This window comes from Hipposideros armiger, unplaced genomic scaffold (assembly GCF_001890085.2).
Source record: "Hipposideros armiger isolate ML-2016 unplaced genomic scaffold, ASM189008v1 scaffold_1146, whole genome shotgun sequence".
Taxonomy (NCBI): Eukaryota; Metazoa; Chordata; class Mammalia; order Chiroptera; family Hipposideridae; genus Hipposideros; species Hipposideros armiger.
The window spans coordinates 251,937-270,256 of NW_017732496.1; the positions used below are offsets into that span (position 1 = coordinate 251,937).

The 18,320-nt window shown below is 42.4% G+C and overlaps 1 protein-coding gene across 1 annotated transcript in view; it reads right to left on the reverse strand.

The window, feature by feature from the left end:
• The window catches only part of LOC109376523 (dynein heavy chain domain-containing protein 1-like), a gene marked incomplete at its 5' end in the record, with an annotated part of 76,243 nt that overhangs the window by 52,870 nt on the left and 5,053 nt on the right, over positions 1–18,320 (reverse strand). The window contains 8 exon segments of the mRNA XM_019632457.1: positions 2,346–2,589; positions 2,679–2,941; positions 4,461–4,512; positions 4,646–4,783; positions 4,892–5,146; positions 11,325–11,481; positions 13,068–13,178; positions 13,265–13,468. Coding sequence (XP_019488002.1) covers positions 2,346–2,589; positions 2,679–2,941; positions 4,461–4,512; positions 4,646–4,783; positions 4,892–5,146; positions 11,325–11,481; positions 13,068–13,178; positions 13,265–13,468 — 1,424 coding nt within the window.

The following is an 18,320-nucleotide window of genomic DNA, read 5'->3' on the forward strand; positions in this document are numbered from 1 at the left end:
GGGGAAACAGATTTGAGAGATAATTAGGAGACAGGAGAATGGAAAGGATTTAGCATCAGGTTGGATGTGGTGGAGTAAGGGAGAGGGAAGGGTAAAGAATGAAGTCAAGTCTGGTGAGGACAACTCACCAGAGTGGGTAACTATATCATTCACTGTTCAAGGGAGCCCAGGTAGAAGTGGAACAGAGTTGAAGGATAAGAAGATAAAATTAGATCAGCAAGAAAGACAAGAGCAGACAGAAAGGTATAAGGTGAAACGAAAAAATTAAGCACCTACTGCATGCCATACTCAATGTTGGAAGTATTGCAAATAATATCTAATTTAATCCTCCTTGCCATGACTCTGTGAGTGTACTGCATTATTATGTCCATGTAACAAATAAAGACACTGAAGCTCAGTGATCCGAGGTCGTATAAACCAGTGAAAAACAGGCCCAGGATTCTGAACCCTGCACTCTCTCTGTTCTTTCTGAACAGGCCAGTTGATTCTGGATTAAGGATCAAGAAGCCAACAAACTAGAAAGAACACAGGTTTTCCAAGCAACGGTGGAGTAAAGGCTGCCCCAAACAGGGTCAGAACAAAAGCAGGCCAATCACAGGCCCTCCCTGTTCTTTCCTTGCCAGTCTGAAGCCCCTGTGTATTTAGGACAGGGGTGGGGAAAGCGTGGGGGAGTTTTGTGGCCCATAACATACCTAATAAGGCATGTGCTCCATCTGTTGAAGAGCAAAGGCAGGGAGGGCTAGGCTGGCAAGTACTTCCAAGCAAACTCTTTCAGGCCCCAGCTCCAAGGCCTCCCAGCTTCATAAAGAAAGCAGGCCTGGGGGCCATGGGTCTGATAGTATCTTGGCTCTGCAGGAAGTGGACACTATTGGTTATCACCGTCGTTGGGGGTGAGGAGAGGAAACAGAACAACCTTCCTGTTTCCTACAAGAGCACATCCCTGGCTGCGCAATCTACTCACTGTGAGCCTCTCCAAGGCCGGCTCCTAGATGGAGGCACTTAGCTAGTAAACAATAGGATGAGACATCCTCCCATGGGAAGGGAGAAAGAGGTGAGAGGGATAAGACGAGGCCTTAAGTCAGATTTCTCAGAGATCCAAGGAGATCAACAACTAAGCCTGGGCCTATTAGGGACAGGTAGAGGCAAGTGGAGGACAGGTACGGAGGAAACAGATAGCAGGCTGGGCTTGAGCTCCACTTTCCATGTGGACGGGAATCCCTTGCAGGGTGCCCTTGTGCTAACATAAGCTAGTGTTAAAGCAAAGTATAAATTACAGTGTGATGTGTTGTGGCAAAAACAGGGTCAAATGTAACATTCCCAAGTCCCCCATAGTTCCCAAAAGGCAGGGGATATAGGAGATAGCAGAGAGTTGACAGCCAGTGGGCCCAATGGGGTTCCTGTGTTGAGGGACAAGGGACCCTAAAGCAGAACCTATGGGGTGGCCAGACTAAGACAAAGGCTAGATGAAGGGGTCACCAAAACCCCAAGGACCTCAATGCCAGCAGGAGCCGATGCGGGCCAAGTCAGCAAAGGTAGACACTCTGGGCTCCTATGAACCCCAGTTACACCAGCTCAGAACACAGCTGCAGCAGAAGCAGCAATGTCAGGAGGGCAGAGACCTCTGTGGGCAGGGATGCATTACACCTCTGTGAGGTCGACAGAAGCCAGCAGAAAACAGCATGCAGCCCAGCCACCCTCTCCGATGCCAGATGCCACCTTGGAGAGGAAAAGGAGCAGAGGACACCTGAGACTAAAAACAACCCAGAACTGTAGTATGAATTTTGAATTGACTGACTACCCAAAATAGACTGAATTAGACCAAAAGTACTGCTTTAAATGAAAAGTACTTTCACTTGCAATTGGGATACATTCTTCTTTCTCCATCAGCTTAGAAGTTAGGACTACAGAGTAAGACAAGATCAGTTAAAGAGAATAAATTTTTACACATGCAAATTAGTGTCAATTTTGACTAAATGTGGGAACGGGGGCACACTTGATTCCTGAGAATCTCTGTAAAGAAACTGAGCTCACTAACCTAAGGAGCAGGCTAAGAGTTTTCTCACATTTGGTCTGAACTACCTCCACGCCATAAGAACAGAAAGCGTTAGGTGACAGGAACATGATTCCAAAGGAGGGAGCAGAGCCAAAACAGAAGGAGAGGCTGCCATCTGTGATGCTCACAACTACAGCAGCAAGGGAAGGGGCTGAGACATGGGGCTGTAAGAAGCTCTGCAGGTCCAATGAGGGGCCTGCACCTAAGGTCCCTGGAGGACATTCAAGGCCCAAGGAAGGCCATATGGATGAGACAGGAGGCGGAAGGAAAGGAGGCTGTAAGCAGCACTCACCCATCTCTGCCCGTGTGTCACGGCAGCTCAGCAGCAGCAACTTGCCTTCTGTGATCAACTCATTAGGTATATTGGAGACACGGGCCTGCCAAACGTTCAGGCAGCTCACCAGCGTCACGTAGTCCTTGATAGGACAACCTCTCATAGACTCCAGCTTCTGAGGACCCCAGGCTTGCAGGAACTCGTAAATGCCTGTCATCCAGTGATATTCTCTGCAGAATTCCTGCACTTCCCACAGCACACCCTAGGGGCAGACAAGGCGCTCAGGGCAGAGATGGGTGGCTGTGATGAGAACGGGTCGGCATCATTCCATTCCTTAAGCCCCGTACTCACCTTCAGCAGGGCCTGTTGGATAGTGAGGGCCTGCTGGACTCGGGGGTTGTTGTCCAGGTCCTCTTGCAGCCGCTTGTAATCGGGGGGCAAGTACTGGCCCCGTAGCCGGTATCCACGGACCTCCAGGGCTTCAGTAATTGTGTGAGACTTCCAGGGCCACACCAATCCTATATCCGGGCCACAGAAGATGTGCACGGCATCGCTGGGCTGGCCCTGCAACTTGGGCGTCAGGGATACTGTGTCTGAGTCCTCCTCTTCGTCTTCTAGTGGGACACATATCATAATTGACCTTGAGTGCCCTCCAGGACCCACACAAACCTCTCTCTCTCTAGTGTGTGCACGCACACACACACACACACACACACACACCCTCCCTGCTATAGAGTTTACACGTACATCTATAGTACAAACACAGTACACCAGACCCACCCAGGGAATTTACAAGTAAGGGTTCAGGTGCATAGAAGAGTATTCACTCTAGCTAGCATAAGAAGGAAAGAATTATTATGGAATATTAAGTGGGTGGCAAATATGTGGAAGAGCTGAAAAGCAAAAACACTATAGCTGCAATGGTGTCAGGAAGCTTAGCACTCCCGCCTCTGTAGAGCAGGGGAGATGGAAAAGGGCGCTGAGCAAGCCAGTATCTGCTTTAAGGTATACGCTTGAACCTGGCCTCCCCTTTAAGTTCTTAGGAACTGATTAATTGCCAATTTCAGTATTTGTGTTAAATCTTTATACAAAAAGGGGGAAAAACATCAAAATTTTCAGAAATTACATCCTTACTACCAACACTTAAACACTATAGTGCCTCCCACCACCCCGCCAGGCTCGGTCCACAGTCCTCTGTACTCATTTTCTAAGTGAACTCACCCAGATTCACTGTTTCAAACACCATCTATTTGCTCCCAAATGTATCTCTAGCTCAGATCGCTCCCTGAATGCCAATCCCATTTAAACAACTGCCTACTGTACATCTCTACTCGGATGTCTAACATGGACCTCAAACTTAATAGGGCCAAAAATGAGCTCTGATTTCTCCCTTCCCAAACTGCTCCTCCTGCAGTCTTCCATCTTCAGCAAACGGGAACTCCATTCTTCCAGCTGCTCCAGTCAAAAACTAAAGTCATCCTTAACTCTTCACTCACATACAACACATCCTGCTACCACAAAATTCCTTTGGCTCTACATTAAAAATATATATCCAGAAGCCAACCAATTCTCACCACCTCTACCACTGCCTGGCCCCCTCTCCCCAGCCCAAGTCACCATCAAATCTCACTGCATTTTTGCAATACTCTTCTACCTCGTCTCCTTGCTTCAGCCCTTGCCTCTCTCCAAACTTGCCTCCCCCTTTTCCCCTGATTTTGCCTGAGAATGGATGCTTGGAACTGCAGCTTATCTTGCAACTATGAGGCAGTAAGCCTGAGGATGAAAAAACGTTTTTGATTGCAGCCTCCCCTACCACACACATCCCCTTCTAAGAGGACCTGACTTACCTAGAGGTAAACCCAGGAAGGAGTTAGGGAAGAATATAAATAGCCTGATACTTGATGACACTTTTCAGCCAGTGAATCAACCCTGGAAGCACCTACCTCACAACTTCTTGTTATGTGAGATCATTGTTTTTATTGTTTAGGCCACTCTTAGATTTATGCAGTACTCAAGTTAGAGCTGCTCCATCCATACCCCAGGCCCGACTATGGCCATGCCATTAGCACCCTGCATGTGCCCTCTCAAGTCCTTCCAACCCCTCATAGCCCCTGCTTGGGTCTCCTTAAATACCTTCAGAGTACAGGGAATCCAAAGGGGTCTTCAGGTCTGCAGATTGCATTACCTTCATGCCACGGTATGAAGAAGGGGCAGAAATGAAAAACAGCGAGGGTTCAGAGCAGGCTGAGAGCTTCTGATTACACAGAGGATAAAAACTGGGAATTCCTACAGCCAGCCCCCTACCCAATCCGGAATACCTTCAGAGCAGAGGTCTTGACAGACTGTAGGCTCCTCGTTAGAATCTCGATCACTTTTTCAATACAGGGCTCATGAGAGAGCTGACCAGAATTGTCAAAGACCAGCTGTGCTGAGAGAAAGGGTTTTTGCCTTGGGGCCTGTAATGAAGGGTCAGGAGAGGTCAAGGGGTTGGCTGTCAATATCTGCTCCCCGCCACCTGGCCTTTGACCGCCTGCCCACCTCCACACATGCCACCACCACCTCACTTGCAGGATGTTGGCCACAAAAGAGGTTACTTCCTCCTCTATGACGGACACGAGGCATTGGCAAATCATGTAGTCCACCAGGCGGGCCAACGGTCCCAGCTGCAGCAGCCAGGCCTCTGCCTGCTTCAGCTTCTGCTCCAGACGCTGACGCTGCACCCTTTGAAGGTATATGGAGCCTTGGCCTTTCCTGATCCTCTTGCAGTTTTTCACTCGCTCCTGCAGGCCCTGTTGCATTTGATATGTATCCTCATGAACCTGTCAGCATAGAGAGTGGAAAACTCGTTGGAGAAAGAGGGATGGAGAGCAACAGGCCACTCACTGGTCTGTGCAATACTCTTAGGTCTTGGAGCTTGAATCCTGGAACCTAGGTATACACATGAAGGGTTGCTTTTTAGTAGAGATTAGCCCAGATATCTTTAAGTGACCAGAGAAGATGCAAATGGAGGACACTATATTGAGAGGCCACAATGTGCTCATCTGATAGGCCAGGCTTGTCTACAAAAAAGCCCCTCAGGGTGGAGCTCACATAGAAAATTTGTGCATATGTAAATAGAGAGGTTCACATGGTATAGTCGAGACCAAGAAAGAGAAAGACTCGATAAGCAAGACTCAATAATAATTCCAGGATATGGACTCCAATCGTTGGGCCTGGGTGATGTGACCTGCTGACTAGCACAATGCTACCTGCGTGATGGAAGCTGTCTCTGTCTCTGTGTACTGACATAGACTTTCTATTGGATGACGGCGTGGGGAATAAGTCTGGGAGCTTCTTTGTGGGTTCTTCTCACAGCTGGGAGGGTCCTCAGCCTCCAAAGGCTGCTGACAGTGGTCACCTCTCTGTGCCTCTCCTGTTGAGGAACAGGGGAGAGACACCAGAAAGATGTGCTTGGCCAGATGGGCTTTTTGTTCTTGCTGCTCTCCTGTCCTCTTTGATGTACAATAGAGCTTGTGTTTAGAACTAATTGGTGTCTGCGAATTGCATTCTGCTAACCCTGAGGTCAAATCCCAGCCTTATAAGACAGTTGAGGCCTAAGCTAGGTACGTCATACACACACTTAGACTTGGTGAGATGTACTCTTCTGCGCTCTAGAAATCCTTGATACCTCGTGCTTCCCACTTCATAGCCCTTAGTCCAGTGCATCATCATTGTCTAGTCACCTGTGTGACTTATCTACTACACTGTAAATTCTTCAAGGAAGAGGCCTCTGTCACACCTTATTTCATTTATCTACAGCTTAACACAGTGCCTGGCATGGGTAGTTCTATAATAAATATTTGTAAAAAAAAAATGCATCACCTCACATTAAAGGGCTTACTGAGTGCCAATCAAGATAAAACCATACAAACAACAACAATAATAATTACTACAACAGAACATAATCAGTATACATTTGAAAACCTCACTACTAGAGGCAATATCTTCAAAGTTCTGAGAACATTTTTTAAACCTGGAATTCAGTATCTAGCTATAGTATCATTGATGTTTGAAGATGAATAAAGACATTTTTAGATATACAAAGACTCAAAATTTGCCATCCACAGATTCTCTCTGAAAACAGCAACAACAATAATATATTTCTGACACAGGAAAATGAATATAAAAGGCAAAGTGGTCTACAAGAAGCTTTAATGAGCAAAGAAATTTGTGAAACATTTTTAATTATAAATGGGTAGGCTATAAAACAAGAATGTTCATAACAATCCAGAATTTCAACTCCAGAAGATATTTATATGATCATAATAGGAAGAGTGGAGGGTGGAGAGAGGAAGAGAGGAGAGAAAGGAAATTAGGAAACTGCTAAGGTTCTTATTCTATTTGGGAGAAAGATGTGAATACAAATTCACACTTGGCATCTATTCATTCAACAAATATTCACTGAGCACTTACTATGTAACATGCCCTATAATAAGCACTAGAGATACATTAGTGAATGAAATAGATGAGAATCCTTACCCTGTTTGGGGGCATATAATAAACATAAAAAATCAGTAATTTATATTGTATGTAAAAAAGTGATAAGTGCTGTGAAAAAAAAAAAACCTCACAGAGCAGGAAAAGAGGGATCAGGAGTGCTGGTGATTGTGGGGTTTGAAATTTTAAACAGGGTAACCAGACAAGCACTCTCTCTGAAAAGGTGCTTTCAGAAAAGGACACGAAAGAGACATAGTTATAAAAATTTAAGTTGACCAGCTACACCTGCTGGGTAGGTATATAAACATCTTACATACACATTCAACTGCAAGTAAGAGGAAACTAGAAAAGTGTGGCTTAAGCAGGTAAAAAGTTTATTTACTTAATGCAATAAGAAGTCCCGGGATGGCATAGTGGCCCAATACTGTCAGTCAGAACAAAGCTTCTTCTATCTTCCTCCTTCTTTACCCGTAATATGACTTTCACTCTTATTATGGTGAGTTGGCTTCTCTAATCACCAGGAATTTCATCCAAGGGTCAGGCAATAAGACAGGAGTAAAGGTCCAAAAAGACATTGCAGTGGATCTGCCTCGTTTACAGTTTTCCCAATGACTTCCACTTACATTTCATTGCCCAGAACTGAGTTACATGGCTTCCTCCAAGCTGGGAGTCTATGAAAAGAAATAAAATCAAGATTCTAAAACTAAGATGAGTAGGCACTGAGTCATTCCTGGGGAACCATGAGAAAAATAAAAATATATAACATCCAAGTTATTGGAGGACAATAATAGCAACAAAAAATGTAAACAATCCAACAAAAGATAAGAAACACAGGAAGAATCAAAGGAAATAGAAAATACCAAAACAACATGGGAAAAATAAGTCCACACCTATGAGTAATCATAATAAATGAGATAAACCTACTGCAAGACATATAGGCTCTCAGACTAAATGTTTCCCAGGTATTTATAAGAGATATACATAAAGCAAAATAACAAAGGAAGGTTGAAAACAAAGGGATAGATAAAGATCAAGCAAACGCTTAATGCTCTTAACATCAAATGAGAGAGATCTCTAGTAGAAAAGTAGAAAACAAGAATTAAGACATTTTCATATCAATAAAATCATCAAGAAATATTGAATGAAACTTTATGCACATAACATGATTTTGAAATATACGTTGCAAATGAAAGAACATCAAGGAGAAATTAACAAACTTATAGTCATAGGAGGAGATTTTTAACATGTATCTCTCAGAAACTGAAAGGTAAAGGGGGTAAGAAAAAATCATTGTGGCTATAGAATATTTGAATAAAACAAAGAATAAGCTTGGTTTAATGTGCATTTCTTAGGTTGAGTTCCTTAGAAGCAGAGTTCCCTGAGGCAGGAATCTGGGGGAAATGTGGCATATTGAAGGAACTACCTTCAGGAAACAAACCTCTAAAGGAGAGGGAAGCAAAACAGGGAAGGGGAAAGTGCAGAGCGAGATCTCAGCTAAGGCTGTTCTTGGTCTGATCTGGAGGGAGAGGCAGCTTTGGAACATGTCGTATTGCAGAATTATTACACTGTGAGACAAGGAGCCAAAGAAAGGGGCAGAGGAACTGTTCCATATGAAACAGACTAAAGAGAAGTGACCGGTTCTCTTTCATGCAATGCATGATTCTGAATTGGATCCTGAAGCAGTAAAAAAAACAGCAAAAAAAAACCATAGTAATATAAAGGACATTATTGGGATAATTGGCAAGGATTATTAATTCTGTTAGATAACAGAATTGTATCACAGTGAAATTTTCTAACTTTTGATAACTATACTGTCATAATGGGAGAAAATATACTTGTTTTTAGGAAAAGCACACTGGCATATTTAGGGGTAGAGACTTGACGTCTGCAACTTACTCTCAAAACGTTCAGGAAAAATAATGTATATATACATAGAAAATGAAAAAGTAAATGGGACAAAATAACAACCTGGGTAAAAAGTATATGAGAGTTTATTAGACTATCCTTGCAACTCTCCTAATGTTTGAAATTATATAAAAATAAAAAGTTATACAAGAAATAGGACGAAAGAAAGAAAATGGATTTATTCCAGTAATGCAAAGGTGGCTTACACTAACAATTCACCTTATTAATAGACTAAAGGAGAAAAACCCCATAATCATCTAAATAGAAGCAGAAAAAAAATAATTGGACAAAATTCAACACCCATTCATGATAAGACCTCTTAGCAAACTAGAAATTGATGGAAGCGTCCTTAAAAATTGCTAAAGGGTATCTGTCAAGCAGTCACATTAAATGTTTTTTAACGTTTCAAATCTTTTTTAGTTATTCAGTAATGCTACAGCTTAATGGGCAGCAGCATGCTTTTCTTTAGCAGACATTACAAACTGGTTCAGTGACAATTCAGTTATCAGCTGTGATGTTTACTGATCCTTCCCCTCCCCGTCCCACTCTGGGGTGATTGCCAGCAGGGATAGGTTCCATTCCGTTCCACCTAGCAGCACAGAAAGTGGCTCCACGTGTTGCATTTGCCTGTATTTTCACTCTTTTTATGGTGTTTTTTGAAAAGTTAATTTTAATATAGACAAATTTATTGATTGTTTAAGGTTTATACTTTTTTACATTTTGTTTAAGAAACCCTTTGGGGGTAGGCAAAGATTTCTTAAACCAGGACTCAAAAGGCATGAACCAAAAAAGATTAATTAAATGAACTTCAAGAAAATGAAGAACTTCTGTTAATCAAAAGACACCTTAAAATAGTAAAAGGGTAAGCCACAAACTGGGAGAAAATATCTATAATACATAATTTTGACACAGGACTCATCCAGAATACACAAAGAATTCCTACAAATTAATAGGAAAAAAAGAAACAACTCAATTAAAAATGAGCAAGGGAGTTAGACACTTCACAGAAAAGTGGACCAAATGGCAAATAAACACATGAAAAGATGTTCAACATCATTGATGATCACAGAAACACAAATTAAAATCACAATGAGATACCACTGTACATCCACCAGTTTGGCTGAAATTAAAAACCCCAACAATACCAAGAGTTGGTCAGAACACAGGACAGCTGGAAGTCTCCTACATTGTTGGTGGGACTATAAATTGGTACAACCACTCTAGAAAACTGTTTGGCACTGTAAAACATACATATACTTTATTGTAGCAGCCACTCCTGGAATATATGCCCCCAAACAAATGAGTGCTTATGTCCACCAAAAGACATGTACAGGAATGTTCATAGCAGCATTATTCATAATAGTGAAAAATTGGACCCAACAATAAGAGAATTGACAAATAAACTGTGATACATTCATATAGGGAAATACTACATAACATACAAAAGAGTGAACCACTGCTACTGAGAACATCATGGATGAATCTTACTAACAGAATGTTGAGTGAAAAAAAGCCAGACAGAAAGGAGCACATGCTGTCTGATTCCATTTATACGAAATTCAAAATCAGACAAAAGTAATCCATGGTGGCCATGGTCAGAGGGTTGGTCACCTTTGTGGAGGAATTGATGAGAGAGGTGCCAGGGAGCTTACTGGGCTGTTAGAAATGTTCTGTATCTTCATCTGGGTGGCAGTTACATAGATGTATATGTGCAAATGTTTCAATAAACTGTACACTTAAAAGTTACTTTACTGCATGTAAATTATACCTTAATAAAAAAAATTACTGACTATAAAAAAGTTATCACTATTCTTGTAACAGTAAAATAAAGGCGGGGTTTAAGAACTGGGAGGGGCAGAAAGGCCATGGAGCACCCCGCCCCCATCCTCTGCCCGGCTCAGTTCAGTGCAATGGCAGGTCTACTGTTGCTGTCTGGAGGGTAAAGACAGTTTTCCTGTATGAATGTACCAAAGGCCTCCTTCACATCATTTCTCATTTTCACAAAATCTGGGTGAGTTCCCCTCTCTCAGAACTTGACTGTCTGCAGAGGGTGATTAATCAGGGAACTGTGTGAGTATCCAGCCCCACCTGACAGACAATAAACTACGATGATAGGTCCTGAGCAAGAGGCAAGTACACAGCAGGGCCTCCCAGAGCCCTAAGCAGGGGTCATGTACTGCAGATGCCAAGTAGGCATAATTAGGAAGGACTCCACCATTGGATGCTTTTAACCAGCCAGTGGCCTGCCAAAGTTTCAAGATAGGTTCAAAGATAAACCCTGCAGCATGAGGAGAGATCAGGATTCCAACTCTTAAATTCCCTAGTGCCCCTGGCACAAACAACTGAAAAATAGACTTTGTTATGTTCCTTCTCCTCCCTGCTCAAGGCCAGAAGCAACCCTTAGGGAAAGGTTGAGTCCAAGTCACTGCCCACCTGTTATTGATCCATCCACCCCAGAACAGAGACTGCTGTTGCTGGGCAGGCCAGTGGCTCTGAGCCAGCTGCAGAGTCCAGCCTACCCAGGCACCCCAAGAGAACCAGAAGCCAAGAGGAGGCTGGAGCTCTCTGGCAAGCTCAGCTTAGAGAAAAGGTTCACAATAAACTGGAGCGTCTTACCATATGAAGGATGTATGTGCAGAGGTGCAGACAGCGACAGAGCAGCCGCAGGGCCTTGTAGTTCTCCTTGGCGAGAGCCCGCTGCAGGTCCAGCAGCTCGTAGCACCGATCTGGTTCCCGGGGAAGCCAGGACACAGAGCGCAGCTCCTGCAGAAGCCTGGAATCCATGGCCAAGCGGGTCAGAGCAGGCAGCTCGGCCCTCTTTCCTTGGACACCTTTGACCTCTTCTTAGCCCAGCTCACCTCAGAATGAGCATAGGTTTAGAAAGATTATAATATTCCCAGTGACTAAGAGTGACAGCTTCCTCTTGAGAGTTCTTTGAAAGAATTCAAACCCAGGAATTCTTCGGGAAAGGCCTGGGGTATGTACAAATGTTTACACTTGAGTGACCTTTCTGCCAGGAGAGAGGGTCAAGTAGATTCCAAAGTCTGACTTAGAAGGCTTCCTTCTTGGAACAAGGGAAGCGGGGAACTCTGAAAGTCTAGACGGACACGTGAGGTTTAGGATCAAGAGTGATGAACCTGCAACTTCCCTAAGGGCTAACCATCCCTGAGGAAACCCGCTTCTATTATCCACTCTCCCACCACTGAACTGAGAACACATCTCTAAACATCCTTGAAAAAGATGAAAGACCTACAATAAGCAAAGGATGATCATAATGAGTGTCATTTATTCAGTGCTTATTAAGAGGCACTGAACATGGTATTTTATATTCACATTCTCAATTTTCACTACAGCTATATAGCAGAAATCTTTCTCTCCAGTTTTTAGATCAGAAAACTGAGGCTCAAAGAGTAAAGTCCCTTGCTAGTATTCAGGATTTAAATTCAGATCAGTCCAGCCTCCAAGCCCTTATGCTTTTAATTATAACATGATATTAGGCGAGGCTGGAGAATGCCTAGAACAGAGGTGGCAAACTGGTAGCCCACAGGCAAAATTCAGACTGAAAAAGTTTTCATATGTACCACTAAGAATTGGCCAGCATAGATTTTAATAAAAATTTGTAAACCAGGTAAGATTAAGAAATTTTACAACGAAATATGGATTTCTAGGAAATCCTGAAAAATAAAGTGGCTGACACTCTGGACCTATATTCCCAATGGCAAAAGTCAATTGGAGCTGAGTGTGACTGTCCTCTTTAGATGCAATCATCAAAGTATAGTCCCCACACTTTGTAATGTCTTGCACCTAACCCCCTGCATTTCTTCCATAGCTCCTGCTTGGGTCCTGTAGGCATTTGAGATTGCAGCTCCTATCACAGAAGATAACTGGAGTGGCTCAGGAGAGCAGAGAACGCAAGAAAGTACTGAAAAGAGAAACAACTAAACTTTTCCCCCCCAAAAATCCAATACCGTGGAAAGAGCAGAGAGTTTGGATTCAAACACCTGAGTTAGATCCCCAGGTTTGATACTTAATAATTGTATGATCTGGGGCAAATTGATGTAGGTATACATAATTACATGGAGATATGTTCAAATATATTATTCAGAGAAAAAAAATGGCTACTTAACAATATGTAAATTATGATCACATTTGTATTATGTGATAGAAGAAAAAGACTGAAAAAGACTAAAAAGATAGGCAACAAAATGTTCATAGTGGTTCTTTGTGAGTAGAAGGATTCAAAATGTTTTTCCTTTGTGCTTTTTTGGTAGTTCCTAAATTTTCTACAAGGAACATGCTATTACTTTTTGTAAAAATGATTTTTAAAATTCCATCAAAGTCGTGTCTTGAAGACCTCACCTGCTAATATGGAGCAGCCCAGCTCCAAAGTGGGGCACGGCGAAGAGCAGCTGCTTCCCCAGGAAAGTGCGGCACCGGTGCAGCCCCTGCAACTTCACACTCTTCTTCCAGCTACAGATCAGAGGGCAGTGACAACACGCTGCCGCTCTCGGCAACACTCGCCCCACATCCCAAATCCCGTACCCATCATCACCTACCAGGCCCAGGCCTTGCGTAAGAGGAAATACTTAAAGAATGGGATGAACTGGAGCTGTTGCCAGAGGACAGAGTGGCGGTGCCAGGTACCCAGCGTCATCGTCTCACTGCCCTCCACAGGATGCACATGCAGGACGCCAAAGGGGGAGAAGATGTAGTGCTCAGGATTCACCTTGTTTGGTGGCACCACCACCAGGCTGTAGGGCCTTTAAAAAGAGGCTCTAATCAGTGGGAGCCCTGGAAGCTTGAGCAGACTTCAGGAAGGGACAAAAGAAGGAAGGAAAGATTAAAAGAGAGAGAGAGGCAGGAAGGAAGGCAGAATAAAGTGGGAAAGTGGACAAAGAGCAGAAGGAATTTCAAACTAGAAAGATGGAATGAATATTATTAAGAAGAAGTGGAAGCCAAGGAGAGATGGGAAGAAAGAAAAAAGGCCCCGAGCCAGTTCCGAGAAGTTCATATCTCCAGACCCTGACACCTTACCTCCTAGCAAATCTAAGATGCCATCAGTTGTAAGCTGCAGCATTATTTGATGAAACACTAAAATAAAAAATGCTGCCAACTGATACTCCATCAATTTGTAAGATGCATAATAATTTCAGAGATGTTGAAATGTGAAAAAAAAATGTGCATCTTGTAAATAATAAAATACATATATCTCTAGGTACTGAAATAACATCAGCGATAACCAGGGAATGCCATTTGGAGTAATTGAGAATGGGGAAAAGCAAGGGCGACTAGACTAGACACATGCCGTAAAGAGGAAAACTGCCACCTAGTGAACAAGACAAGTACATCTAGAGGCATCTTAAAATCATACCAAGTTTTCTTACTTCAGTGAAATGCACCCACACCCCACATTAAATACAATTTATATGTAGCTATATAATAGTTGTATCTAGTTGCAGTAAACTAGTTTGCAAAATGTTGTGTTTGGGAACATTTAATAAAGCATTTATTAATTTTTATTTTGTAGTTTTCTTTTTATAACTTAAAGCCAATAATATTTTAAAGCATTGAATATATGTTTAAGTCGTTTAAAAGCTGTATGTCCTAGGTCCTATGCCTATAATGCCTAAAAGATAAAATGATCCTCCTCTATCTCTCTCTCTTTATTTTATTTTATTTTATTTTATTGGGGAACAGTGTGTTTTTCTAAGACTCATCAGCTCCAAGTCAAGTAGTTGTTTCAATCTAGTTGCAGAGGGTGCAACTCAGTGGCCCATGTGGGGATCGAACCGGCAACCTTGGTTGGATATGAGCACTGCGCTGTAACCACCTGAGCTAACTGGCCGCCCCATCCTCTATCTCTTATCTCTATCAACTTTCTAGAATACATCATTAAGCAAATGACTTAAGAGTGTTCAGATAGATAACAGAATGAACTCACTAAGTCATATAACAACTTTGTTTCACTTCTCACAAAGTAAACAGGTCTTCTCAAGTACTATTATTACCAAATTACAGATGAGAAAACAGAAACAATGAAGTCATAACTGCCCAAGGCAGCTAAGGGAAGAATACAGGATTTAAAACCCAATCTACCTGACTCAAGCCTCCTCTCTTAACTACTAGGCCATTTATCTTTCCACAGGATAGCTACCTCCCCTAACTGAGCCCTAGCTCTCCCAAGGGGACACTCCTGTTCCTATGACCTTCTTAATGGAGGCTACTCTTTCTGCAGTTAGGGAGTCTTCTCCTCACTCCAAATGGCCACTGCTCCTTTTAGGTACAGTCACTCATTCTACAAATGTTTATTAAGCGAAGCACTGTGTCAGGCACTGAGGAGACAGCAGTGAACAAGAAAAATCCAATCCCTGACTTCATGGAGCTTAGTTAAATCATTTCTCAAGTTCCCCATCTGTCCAAGTACTGTGATTGGAGATGAGGACATAAAGATAACTACTACATAAGTCCATGCCCTCCAAGAGCTCAGGTCAATTGGAGTATTAAGTGATGCTAGAGAGTAAATGGGGCAAGTCAAGATCTTCCTGAGTCCCAGACCCATGTACTCAACTGCTTCCAAAACATCTCAAGTGCTCTGTCTTGCATGTATGTACCTGAAACACAGCAAATTCTATATTGAACTCATAATTTACCCCCTCCAAATACGAATGAATGGGTTCATGCATTCATTCACAAATGTTACTGAGTTTGCACTCTATGCTAAACTGTCCTAAGCTCCGAGGACACATTGCTAAACATAACAAACAAAAACCCCTGTCCTGACGACTGGATTAAGAAACTGTGGTACATTTATACAATGGAGTATTACTCTGCTATAAAGAAGAATGAAATCGTACCATTTGCAACGATATGGATGGACCTAGAAACTATTATGTTAAGTGAAATAAGTCAGTCGGATAAAGACAAATAGCATATAATCTCACTTATATGTGGAATCTAAAAAACTGAATGAACGAGCAAAGTAAACAGAAATAGTCTCAGAGATATAGAGGAAAAACTGATGGCTGCTAGTTGGGAGGGGAGCGGGGATGAGAGAGAAGGGGAAGGAATTAGACAGCTTAAATAGGTAACTACAATATTGCCACAGGGACATGAAAGACAGTTTGAGGAATATAATTAATAAAGTTGTAAATATTATGTAGGGTGTCAGATGGTCACATGTCTTGCTAGGGAGACCGCTTCATGGATGGGGTAGAGGCTTGATCACTGCACTGTACACCTGAAGCTGATGTTGTATAATATTGTATGTCAACTATAATTGAATATATATATATATAGTCACGGGATGTGGAGTATAGTGTGGTAGTGGAGTCAAGGGATTTGTAATAGATATGTATGATATTGGGGGGAAGTGGGGCAGCGGATTGGGGGACGGGGGTTGTCACTTTGAGGGGTAAAAAGTATAACTATTGCACTGTGTTGTACAGCTGATACTAATTTTAAAAAATGTTTATTTTACAATAAAAAATAAAAATAAATTAAAAAAAAAAGAATTTTTCACTCTGAAAAAAACAAAAACAAAACAAAACACCCCTCCCCTGATAGAGCTTTCATTCCACTAGAGAAGAAAGATGATAAAACTAAAAAATGAGAGAGGAGGTGGGGGAAGAGCCGGAAAAGGGAGATTGGCAGTGCGAAGGGAGGAGGGGGTGCAATTCTAAATGGGACAGTAACAGTGGGGAAGTGATAGTGGAGCAAACACTCTAAGGAAGTGAAGGAATAAATTCCTCCCTTAGTATAAATCAAAATCTGGGACAAATATAAGAAAAATCTGATAAATTCAAACACATTAAGAAAACCTGTTACATGGCAAATAAACAAACAAAATGAACAACAAATGCCAGGTTTCTACTTTTGCTGATGGTGCACTAGAAATTTGGACCAACCCTCCCACCTGAGAACAACTAGAAACACTGGGCAAAATATCTGGATAAAATGTAAAAATCATCTGTATGAACCCATCACAGAACCCACAAATTGAATCTCCTGGGCTTTGGGTTGGGACCCTACTTACAACAGATGTTAAATCAAAAACCACTTCCCTCCTTGCTGTGAGTCCTAGGCAACTCCTGCTACTTCTGCTCTTTAGCTTTCTGAGTCTGTCAACAGCTCAGCTTTCCGGAGTGTGGAGTAAAATGGATACACAATTGCCTCTATTGGCATTGACAAGCGCCTGTTTGGGGAAAAGCAGCACCAAATGCTAAACTCACTTCACTGGGTTCCTTCTTTGGCAAATGCTGGCCCTGTAATTATTCACTGCCTTTTCAGTTTCCTTGCTCATGGTTTCTCGTCTCTCTATGTGCCTAATTATCTTTGATTGTGCTGCTTCTCTGATTATGATTGGGCTGATAGTTTAAAGCTCTAAGCTTGTAATTTTCTTTCTGTAAGCTTTCCACCATGGTCAATGGGCATCTCATCCCACAATGCTACCATTACTGCTATCATTACTGCCATAGTCAACTGTAGCAGCCACAAGGTGGCAGTAGGTGGGTTCAACACATTCCACCAAAAGTGATAATTTAATTAACTGTGATGCCACTACATGTCATGGATTAGTAGTATACTAGTTCCCATTAGCAAGGAGCTAAGTATTGTTCAAGACCAAGGACATTATAAAGCCAATATCAGAATTGCATAGTTGAGGCTAGTCTCCTGGGACCACTCATGATAGCAAGTACTGTGTCAGTCAGGGTCCAGTCAGGAAAACCAAAACAACACTAGTCATTTCAACAAAGTGAATTTAAAAGAGAGAATGTGTTTTTAAAAATGTGTTAGATGACTGAAAAGCAAAAAGCGATCACTAAGATAGCACGGAGATAATAACTGCAGGAAATAGATGCCAACCTGAGAACTAGAGGGACAAAGGGAAGAGGTTTGGGTTTTTAGAAGCTGTGAGCTTGGAGGAGGGGCTTGTAGAGCTGGAAGTTAGATTTCTAAGGAGATGTTTCCTGGCTGCCACTAGTACCTAAGGAGTTTGGAAGAGGGGCATTGCGGAGTTAAGACTCAGAATTCTGATGAGAACGTGCCACCCAGCTGGTGTTGGTACTTCTCAGGATCATTAAGAGGCTGATTCAAGAAGTGCCTGCTGCTGCCAGGGTGAAGGACCATTTCTGGGGCAATGCTGACAGGAAGAGCAAGCAAAGAAAGGAGAAAGTTCCTTTTCCTCTTATCCTGCTGTCTAGTCTCTTTCTAGCACCCACTATTATTAATCAAACCTAACAGGAGGCCAGCTGAAAAATGAAGTTTGCAGTCTCAGCTCCAGTATTACAAAGAAGAAAGAGAAGAGTAGAATTAAAGCCAAGACACAATTGCTCAATAACTGGCACAATGGCCTCAGTAAATGTTTGTTAAATGAATTGATCAGTAAATGAATGGATGATACAAATCAGTAGTGCTACCCAAGTCCAGGAGAAAGAGATCAGTGTATACAGGAAATAGGGCTCTCTGGGAAGGGTGTATCAGATACTGCTTACGAGCATAGCTTTGAATTAAAACAGTTCTAGGTTTAAGTCCTGTTTCTACCATTTATGTGGCTTTGGATCAGTTACTTAACTTCTCTATGCATCAGTCTATTCACCTCATCTATGGAAATAA